The sequence below is a fragment of a genome, unplaced genomic scaffold, assembly GCF_019419815.1.
Source record: "Pyrus x bretschneideri cultivar Hongxiangsu unplaced genomic scaffold, Pyrus_bretschneideri_v1 Contig11, whole genome shotgun sequence".
NCBI classification, from domain to species: Eukaryota; Viridiplantae; Streptophyta; class Magnoliopsida; order Rosales; family Rosaceae; genus Pyrus; species Pyrus x bretschneideri.
The window spans coordinates 9,065,580-9,084,192 of record NW_025999402.1 but is presented as its reverse complement, the minus strand read 5'-3'; the positions used below and the strand labels follow the sequence as shown (position 1 = coordinate 9,084,192).

At 37.3% G+C, this 18,613-nt stretch overlaps 3 protein-coding genes across 5 annotated transcripts; 2 read left to right on the top strand and 1 right to left on the bottom strand.

The window, feature by feature from the left end:
• Positions 1 to 958: 958 nt before the first annotated feature.
• LOC103930371 (protein LUTEIN DEFICIENT 5, chloroplastic) lies at positions 959 to 6,126 on the top strand. Its single transcript, XM_048577255.1, has 16 exons — positions 959 to 1,241; positions 1,330 to 1,492; positions 1,845 to 2,061; positions 2,156 to 2,227; positions 2,336 to 2,446; positions 3,071 to 3,262; positions 3,387 to 3,548; positions 3,702 to 3,797; positions 3,872 to 3,973; positions 4,119 to 4,151; positions 4,272 to 4,352; positions 4,456 to 4,538; positions 4,769 to 4,900; positions 5,358 to 5,418; positions 5,515 to 5,580; positions 5,735 to 6,126. Exons 1-16 carry the CDS (start codon positions 974 to 976, stop codon positions 5,921 to 5,923), a joined length of 2,028 nt encoding a protein of 675 aa, XP_048433212.1. The 5' UTR covers positions 959 to 973; the 3' UTR covers positions 5,924 to 6,126.
• Positions 6,123 to 11,856, bottom strand: LOC103930372 (sterol 3-beta-glucosyltransferase UGT80A2-like). Of its 3 annotated transcripts, XM_048577257.1 has the most exons (15): positions 11,604 to 11,854; positions 11,338 to 11,510; positions 10,985 to 11,236; positions 10,384 to 10,495; positions 9,893 to 10,063; positions 9,426 to 9,489; positions 9,108 to 9,165; positions 8,821 to 8,998; positions 8,323 to 8,453; positions 7,887 to 7,989; positions 7,689 to 7,765; positions 7,395 to 7,442; positions 7,157 to 7,306; positions 6,840 to 7,024; positions 6,123 to 6,513 (listed from the first exon to the last, which is right to left on the bottom strand). In XM_048577257.1, exons 1-15 carry the CDS (start codon positions 11,722 to 11,724, stop codon positions 6,426 to 6,428), a joined length of 1,911 nt encoding a protein of 636 aa, XP_048433214.1. In that variant the 5' UTR covers positions 11,725 to 11,854; the 3' UTR covers positions 6,123 to 6,425. The 3 variants fall into 3 exon arrangements, with proteins under 3 accessions (XP_048433214.1, XP_048433213.1, XP_048433215.1); XM_048577256.1 differs by having other exon boundaries at positions 11,338 to 11,854; XM_048577258.1 differs by lacking the exons at positions 6,123 to 6,513; positions 6,840 to 7,024; positions 7,157 to 7,306; positions 7,395 to 7,442 and adding an exon at positions 7,448 to 7,574 and having other exon boundaries at positions 11,338 to 11,856.
• Positions 11,857 to 13,542: 1,686 nt separating this feature from the next.
• Positions 13,543 to 17,781, top strand: LOC103930370 (ferrochelatase-2, chloroplastic). The gene is made up of 9 exons (XM_048577254.1): positions 13,543 to 14,025; positions 14,279 to 14,422; positions 14,572 to 14,673; positions 15,003 to 15,106; positions 15,187 to 15,313; positions 15,801 to 15,953; positions 16,569 to 16,669; positions 16,839 to 17,040; positions 17,217 to 17,781. Exons 1-9 carry the CDS (start codon positions 13,672 to 13,674, stop codon positions 17,439 to 17,441), a joined length of 1,512 nt encoding a protein of 503 aa, XP_048433211.1. The 5' UTR covers positions 13,543 to 13,671; the 3' UTR covers positions 17,442 to 17,781.
• Positions 17,782 to 18,613: the final 832 nt, after the last annotated feature.

Sequence of the window (18,613 nt, the reverse complement as noted above, 5' to 3'; positions counted from 1 at the left end):
ATGCATTACGTGGTTGATGATCAACAAGTGAGTTATACTTTTCTGTGTACAATGTTGAATAATAGTGTTCTTAGTAATAATTAGTGTTTTTAGCCCCTTTCTGGGACTGGTGATAGTCTCTTTATAATCATTAGGGACATATCATTAGGTAGTGGCCTTTTTGGTTGTGAAGATAAACACATTTTTTTTCATTTTTTTTGCACATTTCTGCATAATTTCGCCGATTAGTCCGTTTGATTTATTTGATTTAATATTTATAAATAAAGAGGAGTGAGTGAGAATTTCAATATAATATGTGAAAATCACTTCTTTTTTCATATATAGAGTGAGAAGTTAGTTTCCACATTTTCAATTATAATATTCAAACAGTAAATATTTGTTAATTTAAGTGGATGGACAAATAAGTCCCGATGAGGGTATACCAACATTATCCTTCTAAATTTTACTCTACAAAATATTTTTTTTTAAAAAAATTCGAATGCGGAGTAAGGAACACATCCGTTCTAGCCATTTTAGCCACCGTGGCCTTTGCAATAAATTATTTAATTTTGGTTTGTTTCAAAACAAGACAACAGATTAGTGCCTTAGGTACCGTTTGGTACGTGGGACAGGACGGAATAGAGTGGGATAAGGCGTTCCGTCCCACGTTTGGTGCGCCTAAAACGGGTGGAACGAGCTGTTCCACGGGATGAGTTTTGGGTGAATTTTCGTTCCACCTCACCCCCCTGGAACGACTCGTTCCACATCCGTGGAACACAAAACTATAACCTCTCCGTCTCCTTCTTCTTCCTCCTTGTTTCCATCCGAAGGCATCTTTGCTCCCGCTCCGTTCCGTTCCGTCCTGTCCTGTCCCGTCCCGTCTGCATACCAAACGATACCTTAATGACAAGAATATTTTGACTTTGAGACAGGACAATGAAACCGAATTATGGGTGGTTGAGAAGATACCGAATCCGGACGCAATTGGATTTTAATGGGCGGGTATCTAACCGCGAACCCAGCCAAAAGATACTCTCTTGCCAACTTCTTGTTGCGCTTGAAAACGGCCATATTTGGCCTCTGGATTATCATCTTCTTCTTCCTCCTCCTCCCTTCCTCTCTTCCTAAACCTCCAATCCGGACGGCTGAAGGGACACCGCCAATGGCCGCTGCCGCCACTATTCCTCTGCTGCAGTTCGTCCCCGCCAAAACCTTCCAGGCCAAGCTCCACTCCAACGGGCTTCGACCCACCAAACAGAGAGGTCCATTTCTCCTAAAAGTTCCGATCTTTAAGCTTATTTTTGCTTAATTCGTACCTTTTTTAGCTGATAAGTTTGGTGGGTTTTGCAGGAAGGTTTGGGTTGTCCACGATTACATGCTCCACTTCTAATGGCAGAGAGCCTGATTCTGTCGACATCGGTGTGAAGACCGAGGAACGGTTGCTGGAAGAGAAGCGGCGCGCCGAGCCTTCTGCTCGGATTGCCTCAGGAGAATTCACAGTGGAGAAATCTGGGTAAATGATTAGTAGTGATTGAAATTCTGCGTTTAGTTTTGATCTGTTTTGGAAGTTTCAGCTGCTTTCGATCAAATTTGCTTAGTAGTTTGTTTAATGAATTTTGATTATACTAAATTATAGCAAAAGCAAGGTGTATAAGTTCAATTTTACTTAGATGTTATGTATTTGGTGGTGAAAAGTCGAAAACTTTTTTTGGTGTTCTTAGTTGTCTGAAGAAAGTCTATTACTTTCTTTTGTTGGATTTGTGGAAGTAGATTATTTTCTGGGGAACCTTTACTTTTGTATTATTATACATCCACATTTGTGTTTATGCATTCGTAACTCTGAGTCTCTTGAATGTTGTAATTAGTTTTCCATCTCAATTGAAGAGCGGTTTGTCGAAGGTTGGTGTTCCTACGGGGATACTAGATTTCTTGTTCAGCTGGGCTGATGCACCTGAAGACTATCCAAAAATTCCAGAGGCAAAAGAAGCGATCAGTGCCATTCGAAGTGAGGCCTTTTTCATCCCACTATATGAGCTTTACCTCACATATGGTGGAATTTACAGGCTGACGTTTGGACCAAAGGTTTTTATTTCTAATTTAGACCTCAAACTTAATGCATTGTTCCGATTTAAAAAGTTGCTATTCTCAGTGGATTACTTGTTGATTCTTGCTGCAGTCCTTTTTGATAGTTTCTGATCCGGCGATTGCCAAACATATATTAAGGGAGAATTCAAAGGCTTATTCAAAGGTTAATCAATTTGTTAATTTATTTTCCTGTCCCCTCTCTCTCTCTCTCTTTCTCTCTCTCCCCCCCTCTCTCTCTCCCTCTCTCAATTAATAGATACTTTGTGCACAGGGAATCTTGGCAGAAATTCTAGAATTTGTCATGGGGACTGGTCTCATTCCAGCAGACGGTGAAATATGGCGTAGACGGCGACGTGCTATAGTTCCTGCATTGCATCAGAAGGTAGTTTGTTCTTATCCGTTCTATTTCAGTTGCACCTTGTCAATCTTGTGGAAAAATGTCTCTGTTTTCATAAATTCAATGTTTCCAATAGCAAAACCATCGGGCAAGGCATCCCCAGGACAAAACCTCTTTTAAAATTGCATATCTATATTTGTAGTACAGGGGAAAAGTTGGATATTAAACATGACCAAGATCTCTGATATGGAAACCGGAATTAGAATGATTCCGAGAAATTCAATTGTTACTTGCATGAGAAGGTGTTGTGCACCTTGAAATTCTGATGCCAGGCATTCAGTTTTTCTCTAGAATGGCAACTCCTCCAAATTGTTCCTTGCAGTTTCTAAGATTAAAATATTGTATACGGTAACCAATCTTCAAAAGTTTGAAGAGCGTACTGATTTTGTTCATATATTAAAAATAATGCTCTTTCTTTATAACAAACACACATGATTATTAAGAAAACTGCACATAAGAATCTTATGAGCTTGTTCATTTTCTCATGCAATTTGAAGCTACCTCACTGTAAATGTAAACCTTGACACGTGACATAGGAACTATTTGTAACTTTCGTTTAATTGATCAATTCTTATTGTTGATATCTATTTTCTTATTTTGTAACTGTAGTATGTAACAGCTATGATTAATCTCTTCGGAGAAGCTACAGACAGGCTTTGCCAAAAGCTAGATGCTGCTGCATCTGATGGGGAAGATGTAGAGATGGAGTCACTTTTCTCCCGTTTGACACTGGATATCATTGGCAAGGCACTTTTTAATTATGATTTTGATTCATTAACAAATGACACTGGGATCGTCGAGGTACTCCTTTCCATTCCTTTTGTCTTAGTTCCAGTTATACGAGGTTCTTTCCTGTTTCGCATCCACTTATCTTCAATGATTCTCATGATCATTTATTGGTGTCAATCTATTTTGGCTAGAGCAGGCTGTTTACACTGTCCTGAGAGAATCAGAAGATCGTAGTATTTCACCAATACCAGTATGGGAGATCCCAATATGGAAAGACATTTCACCACGACAAAGAAAAGTCTCAACAGCCCTCAAATTAATTAATACTACACTGGATGATTTGATAGCAATTTGCAAGGTAAAGCCATCTCAATTGTTTGGCAAAACATGTTTCTGATCACACTCACACGTATGTATTTTCCTTCAAGATCATACATGGCTGGGCAAGGCTGCTAATCTGGTGCATTATTGCTTTATTTTTCATTTTTCATCTGTCATCTGTCATCTGCAGAGAATGGTAGACGAAGAAGAGCTACAGTTTCATGAGGAGTACATGAATGAACAAGATCCTAGTATTCTCCATTTCCTTTTGGCATCTGGCGATGATGTATGTAACCACAAACTATCAGACATGCTCGTCACTAGCTCATATGGTTGAACATTTTGCTCCACTGTTTGTAGGTTTCTAGCAAGCAACTCCGTGATGACTTGATGACAATGCTAATAGCTGGACATGAAACATCAGCTGCAGTCTTAACATGGACGTTTTATCTTCTTTCCAAGGTAGCAAATTTGACGCTTGGTAATGGAACTAATTTCTCAATTTTATATTCTTTAGAACATCGTAATACGGATTTTTTTACTTGAAGTGCATAAATACAACAACTTGTAAATCTCGGGTGCTTGCTAAATTTTTTACTGGCTGCAGGAACCTAGGGTCATGGCCAAGCTTCAAGAGGAGGTATGTTAATGTCTTAATATTAATGCATCCATATTTTTTCAAGAAGAATCGATAGGAGTCATAAATACTTTAGCCTATATCATACTGTTTCTTTTTAATTATAACACTTCATGTTCTTAGGTTGATTCCGTTCTGGGCGACAGATTTCCAACCATTGAAGACATGAAAAAACTCAAGTATGCAACTCGAGTGATTAACGAAGTAAGCAGATCATCTTTTCTCAGAATGACTAGAAGGCTAACCTTCTGATTAATTTTCAATACGATTGATTGTTTTTGGTTTGACCTTCCTTCTTCCTATGTAGTCCTTGAGGCTTTACCCACAACCACCAGTGCTAATTCGTCGTTCTCTTGAGGATGACAAGCTTGGAGACTTCCCTATTAAAAGGTCATACCTGGGATCTGTTGATATATTCTTTCTTAAACGAGCATATTATTTTTCAAAAGAAAATTTTCTTCCTTGATAGTGTGAAATTATCGTACCTAGCATTCACGGTTTTTTTTTGGGTTTCATGTATGGATTATTTGATACTATTGGAGAAGCTTGCTTTTAGAAAAACACATACATTGAATATTACTATGCAAAAACTAATTCCTTAATTATATTTTCATTTACAGGAATGAGGATATATTCATTTGTACTTGGAATCTGCATCGCAGTCCAAAACAATGGGATGATGCAGATAAGTTTTATCCGGAAAGATGGCCATTAGATGGACCCAATCCAAATGAGACGAACCAAAATTTTCGGTAATTTTTCTCTCTGCCTCTTGCATGAATCGGCTTCATGTCGCAAGATACTGTCTGGTATCATTAAACCTTTAAATGTGAACATACAACAACCACCACCACCAAGCCTTAGTGGGGTCGGTTGTATGACTGGAATGCCATTGCTCTCGGTTTTAAATGTGACATAAAATTATAAAATGGGCTACTACTGCAAATGTTAAGTTTCTTAAGTTACGTCTGAAGTTATTCTGTTTTGGAGCTAACGGAGGACTTGGCATAACACCCGACCACAGTGGCGTTCTAGGATTCATACAACTGACCCCACTTAGTGGGATAAGACTTTGTTGTTATTATTACTTGAAGTTATTCTGTGCTATCTTCGTTGAGATGGGATTGAGGATTAGATTTTCTCTTGAGGTTTCATGTAAAGTATCTATGTCTTTTTACAGATGAATGACTCTGGTAGTTATTGTTTCAGTTACTTGCCCTTTGGTGGAGGACCACGGAAATGCGTAGGTGACATGTTTGCCACATTCGAGGTAATGTAAATATTTGAACTTGGTGAATGAGAAACACTTACTTTTGCATGCTTCTCACGATGACCGTTTACAAACTTTCACGTTGCTGATTGCCAGACTGTTGTAGCTCTTTCGATGCTTGTTCAACGATTTAACTTCCAAATGGCACTAGGCGCTCCCGAGGCAAGTATCCCTGTGTCGTTTCGTGCGTGTATTATTTATAGCCTAACCGGAGCTTTTCGAAGCGTGATTCTTAAACACGGTAGTTGTTGGTGGTGTTGTGAAGAACCACAAGGAGTTTTTTATGATTCTATCTAACGAATGGTTCTCCGAGCAGGTCAAGATGACAACGGGAGCCACCATTCACACGACGGAAGGGTTGAGGATGACAGTCACTAGGAGGATAAAACCTCCGATAGTTCCCACATTGGAGACGCCTTCATTTGTAGTGGACACGCCCGGCGGTGTCCCAAAAGGGGATTCTTTAGTTGGTCAGGAAGGTGAGGTTTCTTCTGCTCATCCTTGATTATTTTACGTTCTGATGTGTTTGATGTGCTTCGGTTAAATCTTACGTTCGACGATGTGAGGTCTGTAGATAATGCTATAAATTGAGAGGGCGGTCGTGCCACAGAAAAGGGTTGCGAAACTTAGAAAGAAAATGTGTTTGTATAGTGCATTTTAAGCATATTCAACTCATCAATATAGTTCTTAATCAGCATTGTTGGTAAAGTCCCGCAACGAGTCATCGCGCTCTGTAAATCTGGCAATCTACTTTGTTTCTCATATGAATGAGGATCATTTGCTCGGAATTCTCGACGAACTGGAGGACTTACTCCAGTAGTTAGCTAACTTGACGAAACATACTGATGAACGTATCAAATGTCACCTGATCCTAGTCTATCTGAAGCTACTACATTTTAGCAGATGCTAAGTTAAATTTCAAGCGAGAGCCAACAGCCAGAACCTGCCTAGTAGCAACTGAACCCACCCGAGGAACTCGAACACACAAATTTTATGCCAGAAAGCAATCAGAACTCAGCCAAAAACCAACCCACAACCTGAAGAAGCAATCCAATGCAGAGAGAGCAAGCAGCAGCCAAGCCGATAAGGAAAATCCTATCAACCAGGAAACTAGGAACCCTAAATCGTCCAGTAAATTTAAGTAACAAATAAACATAAAAATGAAAGTATATCCTAATTTATCCAGGAATATCAAACCAAACTCTACGAAGGAGTTCCGACAACACGAGGATGAATGTGTGAACTATTTATATCAAATATAAGATTGATTTGTCATCAGTTAATCTCAAAACAGAACAAGTACATTGATTTGTTATTACGAACAAGTATTCTACTATTGCAAGCGAAAAGATACTAACATGCTTTCGATGGAGAAGGTGAGGCAATGGAGGTGGTGTAACGTTAAAGAAACCTACACTTACCATGTGTGGGAATAGCCAAAACATCTCCTGATAGATAATAACCCTTTTCTAGCTGGCAATGACTGATCGGGTTTGCCATCATTGAATTTATTGCAAGGAAAGTGCCTATGAAAGGCCTTCACTGCTCCAGTGACCCCGTCTTCGTTATCCATGGCCTTCGCAATTTCTACGGCACACTCTTTAACCTTTCAATGGAGAAGTTATGTACTTGTTACACTACTGCGTGTGCGGGTGTGAGAATTTTACATGAAAAAATGACAATTCAAAGCATCGACATTTGTGAATCACTTGAGGTTAGAAAAGAAAACGGTAAATACCTTTGGATCTAACATAAAGCGTATGGCATCAACCAACTTGTCAAGCGAGAATTCCTCAACCGGGATGGGTGCAGGACCTACACCTCTGGCATGCACCCTCTCACCCCAAAATGGCTGGTCCCCGAAGAATGGTATAATTGTAGTCGGACACTAAAAAGAACACAAGAGTATCACCCATATATAAGCCACTAAATCATTCACAAACATAAGATTCCCCAAGAATAGTATTATCAGTTACCGCAGCTTTCAGACCAGCAGCAGTTGTTCCAGCACCACCATGATGTACCTAAAATTTCCATATCCAATTGAAACCAAGTTCATTTGGAAAGCAAACAAAGTACACGCAAACGCTAAACCAAGGGGGAAAACCAACGACAAAAAAAGTGTGTCCAGCTTATGCATGACAAATGACAACAGACTGCAAAGGAGATACCATTTCAGCACAACTGTGAGAGAAGAGAATGACGTTGTGCACACCGCGCAGTGAAATCTCAAACAATCAAAATGAGTCTAAAAGCAAATTAGAATTTACCACAGCAGAGCATCGTTTGAATAGCCAATCATGGGGGCAATTGTCCACCAAGTACACAGAATCACTTGGTTCTACCGCTGGAAAGACAAATATATAATGGTTTTCAGATGTAAAGAAGCAACAATGTGCTTGTGAAAACCATAGATATAATATTATATGTATATATTTATCTTGTTTTATTAAAGAATCAAGACTTACAATTACCAAGGCCACCCCAGCCTCTGTTGATAATGCCTCTCTGTCCAGTTATTTCCAGAGCTTGAAGAATAATATCGGTCATTTTCTCCGGTTCTTGAAGAGGCTGTTACAATACAGCAACAAAGGGAAAACATTAGCATGTAGCAAGACAATTTAATAAATGTTCAATCAACTGACCTTAACTATACAATTCACGGGTATCCTCTGCATTAGAAATGTCTCATTAATATCAGATATGGAACAACTAAGCAAAGTGGACAATTTGTCATGAATAGAACCCCCACAGCCTCTTGGTTGGGGGGGACCAACATGATGGCGATCACTCGGTGGTGATGTGTGGTTTTGGCTATTACGGTTTCATTGGAATTAAACAAGTAGTTTTTTAGTGTATGGAGGAAACAAAATGAATAGAAAAAGCTTCAAAGAAAAAACTCACCAGGCTACCAAATCCAATATAGACAGGCTCGTCACCAGCTTCAAGCCACTTCACAAGTGGCTCTGGGGGTTCATAATTTGAAGCAAGGTCAAGAAAACAAAACCCAACAACATCAATCTTTGGTCCCCAATCTGCCAGACAAGTGAAAACCAAAGCATATTAGCAAATAATCAGCATACTGTGTTCTCATTTGGTCAAGCTAGTATATTTCTACGCTATCAAATCAAATTCCAGGAGGCTTGTGTAATAATATTAGCACACTATTTCTGGAACAAGAGGCCCATGTATCATGACAAAGCTTATCTAGTTCGCAACCACTATGAGTATTTTGAAATGACCATGTATCTCTATCATATCTTCAGCAAGAAATTCTAACCAATTAATTTTCCATTATGACATTCAATATCAGTTCATTTAACATCGAAGAATCTGTGACTTCATATCAAGTCAATACATGCAAAGTTTTCATCTGAAAGAAAAAGATTTAAAATATACGACCTTTAGGTTTGGGAACAAGATGAGGACTCCATATATACCCATAGGGCACGTCAGGAGGAGAACTATAGTTTCCACTTAAATATGTGATGGGTCTCAGCTTCAGCATTCTCTTCCTAAACTCATTTATCATGTCTTGAATTCCTAGCCAAATTAATGCATCGACTATTTGATACGATAGCTGGAAAGAAAAAAAAAATCTGTTTAATTACATAATATAGGCCTGGCAAACAAAAGCATCAATATAATCACAATCAGTAAGGTAGAAAAGGATATCATATGAGACTCACTCTATATCCAATTGGTTGCTTGACACGAGATAAAGGATGGGGGAATTCACTTGTCGGCCTGATAAAAGGTAAATAATTATCAAGTGATTGATCAAACAACAAAGAATATTTCATGATTTGCTGCTTTTCTCTCTTTTATCAGTACGTTTAAAGTACATATATATGCAATGAATAGTCCATATACCGAATAATCAACTGTGTGTGGTTGAGAATTATGTCACACCAAAATGGACAATGGACGATGAAATTGATATGCAACAAGATAATCATTGAGCAGAATATATCAGCATTTGATTTAACCCAGGAGACAACACTTACGTCCACGGCATTGTGAAAAATATATGAAGCGGTACTTTTAGTGCCTCAGCGACATGAAAGTGCCCTGGACAAGTGTTTTGCCAAGTTAGGAGTCTACTAAATGATTTCAAACAACATAAATATTCATTCTTCCTTGGATATAAAGTAAACCATGCAGATAATATATAAAGATCTTCTCGTAATTGTTATCTCCAAAGAACATAGGCATGGGAGTTTTGGAGCATTTCAAGTGGTTGAGGCTATGATCCCATGCATCCATCACCATTGTCAGTGGTAGATGCCTTAAACACATCAATATGTGATGAAAGATTCTTCAATTATTTCAACGATAATAAAAACCACAAACACACAAACACCTTGTGCTCTTAGAACTTAAAGCCAAATATTGCGCGGCAAATTCAACTTTTTGAAGAATTCCATTGATACTTGAAAACCCAAAAAAATACAATAAGATGATGAAATCTAACCGTAGGCTGGTGGGTTGGAAATTATTGCGTCTGCTTTAAATGGAACTTTGGAATCGGGATCAGGTTCCTTGCATGCAGGAAGTAAAGAAAAAATTATTTCCTTTAACTGATGTCGCTGAATTGATATTTCCGAAGGTCCTGATGGCAAGAAACCTTTGTTCTTGACCATATCTGTAAAGAAACAAATGCATTGCATCAATACAAAACCCGTAATAAGACGGGCATGTTACATTTGTGTTTTTTTTTTCTTTTTGTTAAGGAACATACAAACAAATGATCCTGAATCTTATGTGTTTATATTTCCAAGATTATTTCGTGATGATCCAAACAAGGAGAACAAGGTACATGAAAATTACACCCTCAATGTCTAAATAAGTTTGCAAAATAAGAATTTTAGCAATTACCAAATGATTAAATAACCAGACCAAAAGGCAAAAACTCATCATTAAAGTATGCAAGGCACCGAAAAAGAAAACAAATTCTGCACTTACAACCAGCAAGAACTTTTGGATCTCCACCTAAAGGATAGAACTCCAACCCAGTGGTAAGGACAAAATCTTTGAAATTTGCATGAGTTGCTAGCCTAACCCTATGGCCATATTCCTGCAAGCAAACACATCCATCAATTCACATAAAGTAAGGGATAAGCTTCGCAAGAAGAGCTATATTTTCTTTTCACTCATCGCCTCTGAAATTTCCATAATGAAAAGTCAAATTTTCAAAGTACTCAACTAAAAATTATATCTATTTATGCTTATATGAACACAACGCGCATAAGAAAGTAAATGAACGTGAGCAAATCCAAAGCGTTGCACTGAATCCAGAAATCAATGTCGTGGAACACTTCTCACAATAACGAACAGGTACAAACCAAGAAATAAATCGAAAAACGACTGAAATTTCACTGAAACAACATCAATTGTCATCATAAAATTAATCACCAGCAGAGAACACTAAGAAACCCGAACACGAGCATATATCCAGCAAAAGATCACAAATGATGTCAACATTGCTAAGTAACTAATTACACGTAAAATCATGAAACATTTTACTGATAAGTTCTAAATAGCTAAAAGCAAATCAATGCAAGACCTGCAAACGTTTTCCAATGGCAACAAACGGCTGCACATCTCCTCGGGTGCCGACAATAAGCATTACAATTTGCAACGGAGGAATATCTCGAACTTCAGCTTCTGTTTCGCCGAAAGCTTCTGCACCAGAAGCTGCTTCACTGTGAGCAGCTCCAGTTCCGAAATCCAGATACTGTGGCTTAATATCTCCCGGAACGTCAAATTGCACCGTTCCGTCATCTTTCACTGTTGCCAGCTGCTTTATATATTTCCGCTGCAGAATTTCAAAGAAGTTCCAATTAAATCCTAGAAATTTCAAGTAGTAAATTCTAAAAATATTAAATTTGAAAAACTTAAAAAATTTTAATTCAGTACCTTTTTTCTAAAAGGAGTTCTTTGATCGAAGAGCTTGGCGAGAGTCACAGACAACGCCTGGTTCTGACTCAATCTTGAGCTCGCAGTGAGTTGACTCGAACCGGACGATGTACGGACGGCGGATGATGATTCTCCGGAATTTCTCACTGTTTGCACATCCCTCTCCAACTTCCCTACGAAATCCACATTTTTCCACAAATTCGAAACCAAAATTACGAAAAAGACAATGCTTATGAAGAAGAAGACTAAGAAGGCAACGACGGCACCTGAGGAAGCGGTGGCATATTCGTCATTAGGATTGGGAGGGACTTCGGCTTTGAAATAGACGGACATGTCGCTGGAGCTGCCGGAATGGCTCCGGCGGTCGTCGGCGGAGGACTCCATCATGGATTCGCAGCGAGAGATAGATTCTCTCTCGAGGTTTGGCGATAAATGGGGAAGGTACCGGAATGTTTTTTCTGCCTCGAGTTGTTGGAGCAGTCGGAGATGTCACGTGGAGGGAAAAGAGTTGGAATTGCCTACTTGACACGTATCCTAACGAGAGGGCGCCAAATACAGTATTAAACCCGACTTAACCACCGACCAAACCGGGAAAAATGGCTCGTATTTTGGAAACTTTAACAAAAAGTTTAGTATTATTTATTTTAACGAAAAATTATATTTTTATACTAAAAAATTAATTTTGATACTATTCACTTTACCTTTTATTTTGTCCTTATCGTTAAAAGTTAAAATACAAGGTTTTCAAATCATTTTCATTAGTTTTCTTAAAAGAGAAAGTGACGAAAAGGGAAAAATAATGATAAGGACTTTAATTTTTTAGTGTAAAGATGTGGTTTTTCATTATAGTAAACAGTACTGTGAGTTTTTCGTTAGATTTATTATTATTATTTTTTCTTCAGAATACTTCATTTTAATCTTTAATAAATATGACTTTTGGATTAAAACTATGAATAAGATCAAAATCTAATTTTAGTCTCTTGATACATTAATAACCTCATTTATTAATTATATTTTGATTTTTAATTATTTCTCTTTTCCTTCCTAATTTTTAATGTATTAATTTTATTTCATAATAATTTTTATTTTCATTTCATTTATCGTAATATATTTTATTGTAAACATTTAGATAAATTAATTTTTGTTATACAATATATTTCCATGTACTTTGTTTTTTTTATTTAGGTACATTAATACATATCGGTGCATACATTTAGGTACACACATTTCGGTATATACATTTCGATACAAACATTTAGGTATATTAATTCAATATAATACATTTCGGTACACATATTTAGGTACATTAATTTAATATAATACATTTTTGTGCATATATTTTGGTATATATATTTCAGTACTAACATTTAAATACATTAGTTCAATATAATACATTTCGGTACACACATATAGGTACATTAATTGAGTCTTTTAAGTTTGAAGAATGTTAAATAAAATTAATAAATTAAAAACTCTTTTTTGGTAAAAAAAAAAAAATTTAAAATTTGTATATTAATAACTTTAAATATTTAGTGTACTGTATTCAATTGAGATTTTGAGTGATTTTAATTCTTTTAATGAATCTAGGGGTATTCAATTAGGATTTTAAGTGATTCTCTGAAATTCAAAGTGTATTCAATTAGAATTTTAAGATAGTTTATTTAAATCCTTAGAAATCCGGGTGTATTCAATTAGGATTTTAAAGAAGTTTATAACATTACATGTGTATTCAATTAGAAATTGATTTTTAAAGAATTTGAGAAAGTTGAGGAATTAAAGAGAATTAGAGAGATTTCGTAGTGTATTTTAAGCATCCATAAATCTCACCTCTCCCTAAAAGATTTTGAGAGAATTAGATCAAAATTTTATATGGAATCTATACAAATCAATTAAACTCTATAAAAATCCATTAAAGTCTTTCAAATTCTCAATTGAATACATCGCCCTTAATGTGAGACATTAAATAAAATACTCACCAATTATTTCGAACTAAAAATACATTAAGGGATTATAATCAATATGTAATCTAACACTAGATTTATCTTAAATTTCAAATTTTCTTAAAGGATTAAAGTTAAAAAGTCCTTTTTTTTCTTACCGCGAATCCGGGTAGGATTAAATGATGGGAGCGTCACGGGTCCGATTCAAACCCGATTGAATGGGGATTCAAATCCTCAGAAGTGAGAGAGAGAGTGAGTGAGAGTGGCTCCAAGCACGCCACGTGTATTAACGGCGCACTCAGCACCCATAGCCAAACGCCTACCGCTTGTTCTTCTCTCTCTGCTCTGTACACTCTGCAACTTGCCCTCTCACTCTCAGTCGAGGCCTCGAACAATGGCGGCCGAATCCATAGCAAGGCTACCGTGGACAATCTCCTCCTCCGTCGACCACCGCCTTCCGCGGCGCGGAGGTTTATTCTGTGCCTCTCACAGTCACACCTTGGCAGCTCCAGCTAGAAATTGCGTCGTGGCCAGATACTCCTCGACGCAATCCGCTCTGCTGCTCTCCAAGAGCTCGCTTCGGAAATCCCTGCCACCGCTAAAGGCGTTGGTGGCGTCGGAAACTTTGGATATTGCAACGACGCCGATCAACGGCGATGATAAAGTCGGAGTCTTGCTGCTTAACCTCGGTGGGCCCGAGACTCTCGACGACGTCCAGCCCTTCTTGTTTAACCTCTTCGCCGACCCGGTAACTTCCTCGGGCTTTTATTTTCGGGATTTTTTGAGTTTAATTTCTGAATTTAGTAACTTTAAAGTGTGTGAATTTGAATTTAGTAAATTTTAAGTGTGTGAATTTGAATTTAGTAACTTTAAAGTGTGTGAATTTGAATTTAGTAAATTTTAAGTGTGTGAATTTGAATTTAGTAACTTTAATGTGTGGATTTAAATTGAAACTTATTGTATTGGGTAGTGATTTTGAATGTGTGTGGAAAAATGGGCAGGATATCATTAGACTGCCAAGGTTGTTTCGGTTTCTTCAGAAGCCATTGGCGCAGTTTATATCCGCACTGAGGGCGCCAAAGAGTAAAGAAGGCTACGCCTCCATTGGTGGCGGCTCTCCTCTGCGACGAATAACTGATGCACAGGCATGAACTCTCTAACTTTCTCTTCACATTGACCTCAAGTTCTGTTAAATAACTTAAATTGCATGCATATCGTAGAAAGTGTAGCGCTTTGAGCTTGATGGAAATGCTGTCTAATCTGAATTTCATTTGGTTCTCTTTTCTTCATTCAGGCAGAAGAGTTGAGGAAGGCCCTTTATGCGAAGGATGTCTCGGCAAAAGTGTACGTGGGAATGCGTTATTGGCATCCATTTACTGAAGAAGCTATAGAAGAGGTATTTTGGTATGCTTTCATCTTGATTTTCGATGTATCTGTCAATGATATCAGAGTTATGTACTTATTATAGTTTACGTTGTCTTGTACAATAAACAAATATATAGTTCTTGTTGAATCATTCCACTTCAATTTTTGCTTCACAAATTACTTGAGACATGCTCTTCTGTCTTTAACTATGGTGCCACTTAATAATTATGGTTGTTCCGCACTGTTGCCAAGTCTTGGGTTAAGTCCACAGGTAACATGCAAATGTGTTATGAGATTTAGATTTTTGATTGGGGTTAAAAGTTCATGGATCTGGTTATTGATTTTAAAAATATGTTGTAGATAAAAAGAGATGGAATTACAAAACTTGTTGTCCTTCCACTTTATCCGCAATTTTCAATATCGACTAGTGGTTCAAGCCTTCGGCTCTTGGAGAGTATATTCCGGTGATGTCTAACTCTAACTATGTTTTCCCATATCAGTGCCTCAAATTATAATCTTTAAACTGACCCGATAAGTTCATCAGGGAGGATGAATATCTTGTCAACATGCAGCACACAGTTATACCATCTTGGTACCAGCGTGAAGGGTACATAACAGCAATGGCAAATTTGATTGAAAAAGAGCTTCAGCGTTTTGACAGCCCTGAGAAGGTACTGTTAAATCCTTCTTTTTTGCATTGATTTTCATGTCTCTAAGTGAGTTACTTATCCTGCATTTTGAACTAAATGAAAGAAAAACTACCTCATAGGGTTTTACAATTCTCATGGCAGACCAAAGGTTCCTTTAATATCTATTTAGTGGGGTATATTGGGAATTGTCTTATTATCCCATGTTTGCTCATAAGTTTTCAAACAAGGCTGCCTCAAAAAGCATGCTATCTCGCTGTAACTTTCCTTTCTTCTATTATAAAATGACACATTTGGATGTGGTTTCTTAGCGGTTGAGTGTTACTGTAGCAAGTTTTTAGTGCTGCGGGAGACTACAGTTATGGTGTATAAATGTGCGGTATGATATTCAATTTTTTTTCTGTTCTGCTGTAGCTTTTCTCTTACTGACACTGAAGTTCCAAAATGAAGTTACTTGTCATATCATCCTGTTGTAAATGTTAGTGTGCTTATTTAGTAATGTGCATTGCAGGTAATGATATTCTTTAGCGCGCATGGGGTGCCACTTGCATATGTGGAAGAGGCTGGTGATCCATACAAGGCGGAGATGGAGGAATGCATAGATTTGATAATGGAAGAGTTGGAAACGAGAAAAATAACTAATGCGTACACCCTTGCCTATCAGGTGCATTTGTGCTTTTAATTTGATCTGATTTTAATTATCTTCACATTTAGAACTATCAGTAGTTAAAGTTCACTTTATCTAGAGCTCCTTTTGTCTTTTAAATTCCAAACCATCTGGTAAGTACATTCAAATGAAGAGAAGAGTCATGAAACGAATCAAAACATCATAATATATGAGAAGAAAGGGAAACTAGAACTTGCTTAGTGCAGATGCAGTGGCCATTGAGTTGTGACATGTGAGTCCGCAGTGATGGAGAGGTGGAAGAGTGCAAAGCAATTCTGGACAATATATTTATGTAAATAAAAGAAGTAGCAGTTGTTGTAGCCCCTTATGCACATGTATACTTAAGATTTTTTTTCTTAAAGAAGTACATCAGAAAGTGATCCTTGATAAACAAGAAAACAAAATACTAATTCAAAATCAGAAATAATATCTAAATAAATCCTAGGAAACATGAATAGGGATACGTTAGGGCTTTCATGAATAGGGATAGGTTTTTCAAATATCATGTACTTATCATTTTTTGTTTAGATTTGTTTATTATTCCATATCTGTCTTATACATCCACGATATATTCTCTGTGACTTGGTTGATAGTTAGTGAATGTTCTTACAGAGCAGAGTTGGACCTGTGGAGTGGTTAAAACCTTACACGGATGAGACAATAATTGAGCTTGGGCAGAAGGGAGTTAAAAGGTTGCTGGCAGTCCCAATAAGGTAATTGTTGTCATCGTTTGTTTCCCCCATTGCTAGCTGTATATTAACTGCATACTCTCTCATATTGTGGAAATTAGTTCCGTGTCATTAAACCCCTTCCACATTCGAACATACGTATGAATTGTGGAAATTAGTTCCGTGTCATTAAAGTTTGATGCCTGATCCACAGCTTTGTCAGTGAGCATATTGAAACTCTAGAAGAAATCGATGTTGAGTACAAAGAATTGGCTCTGAAATCTGGTATAGATGTCTGGGGGCGTGTTCCTGCACTAGGATGTGAACCCACCTTCATTTCCGACTTGGCAGACGCGGTGATTGAGAGCTTGCCATATGTTGGAGCTATGGCAGTCTCACATATTGAAGCTCGACAGGTAAACTCTCTCCTGAACAATGTTGTGTTGTGTGTGCCGTCTGCGTGCTTGAGTGCATGGGTGGTGGCAGAAGCTGACTTAATAGTATCAGTTTTCATTTGTTTGCCCCTGCTGTTTTATAGTATCAGTTTTCATTTGTTTGTCTTTGGATGGTGGTTTCGGGTATTTTATTGCAGTCTTTAGTTCCACTTGGGAGTGTGGAAGAGTTGTTAGCGACATATGATTCACAGCGTAGGGAGCTACCGGCACCTGTGACAGTTTGGGAATGGGGTTGGACAAAAAGTGCCGAGACTTGGAACGGAAGAGCAGCTATGTTGGCAGTGGTGGTTCTTCTGGTCCTAGAAGTCACCACCGGGGAAGGGTTTCTGCACCAATGGGGCATATTGCCTTTACATCGTTAAATCTAACCTCTACATCTCTCTCCCTTCTCCCTTGCCCTCTTCTTCTTTCTATATCTTACTTAAGTGTACCTCTTCATAGTATTGAGCCTCCTTTTTTCTCTCCTCCCATACATGTAAGTTACATACTGATGCATTTGAGTCCCGCTTACACGATCGGATTTCAGCTGTCCGGGTGCAGCACTCTGGGGAAAAAAGTTGAAAACTTGTATGATGTATAAATCGTCTGTAATTTGTATCGCACAGTGTTCTGTGAAAGTTTTGAGCTCTACTTTGACACGTTTTCTTGGGGTTGAACTCTCATTGTTCAATGGCAAGAAGCTAGCCTAAATTCAAATATTCAGAGCAATTTGTGTACTTAGGCAGATGATTACTGGTTGAGTAGGAACCAACCTTACATGGTTTTCGGTTATTTTCATCTAGTTTGGACGTTAATGTGTGCACGTTGTTTTACACACACACACACACACACACATACCTATATATGTATATATGTATATATATATGATGACTCTTCATTTTTAACTATCGGATCAAATGAATCGAAAAAAATTAAATCACAAAAATTAATAAAGGGTGTGTAGGAGGTAAAAATGAGTGTGTGGATAACATCACTTTTGACTAAACTACATCAAACTAATGTTAAACCGTGCAAGATAGAGAGAACAAATTTATATGACATGAGCATATTCTCACGATATTGAGGATAGTATATCCATTGACGTTTGGTATACAATATTATATATCTATTCTACAATTTTCATAATATGTCACCGTTATAGGGTTCCTTAAAAGTGCTTTTAAAATGTCTGAAAGCACTTTTAATAAAATTGATTTTGAGTTCCAAAAGCATTATGTGTTTTTTGACCGAATGTTAGATATGTATTTTTTGCAAAAAGCCCTTAAAAATGTTTTTTTTAAAATCCACTTAAATTTTTACTAAAAGTTGGTTTTAAAAAACTTTTTCACTCAAAGCATTTTTAATTATTTAAAAATACTTTCAAATGAGCTCGTAGTATACCCTATCATGATCGTTAAGTGGATGTTCTTTCACATTAATAATTTATCATACGTTGATCTATGTATAGTGTACAATTTTTTGTACTTTTTGAACTCACATTAAACGTGATATTAATCATTCTTTAATATAAGAGAGCAATTTATATAAAATAAAT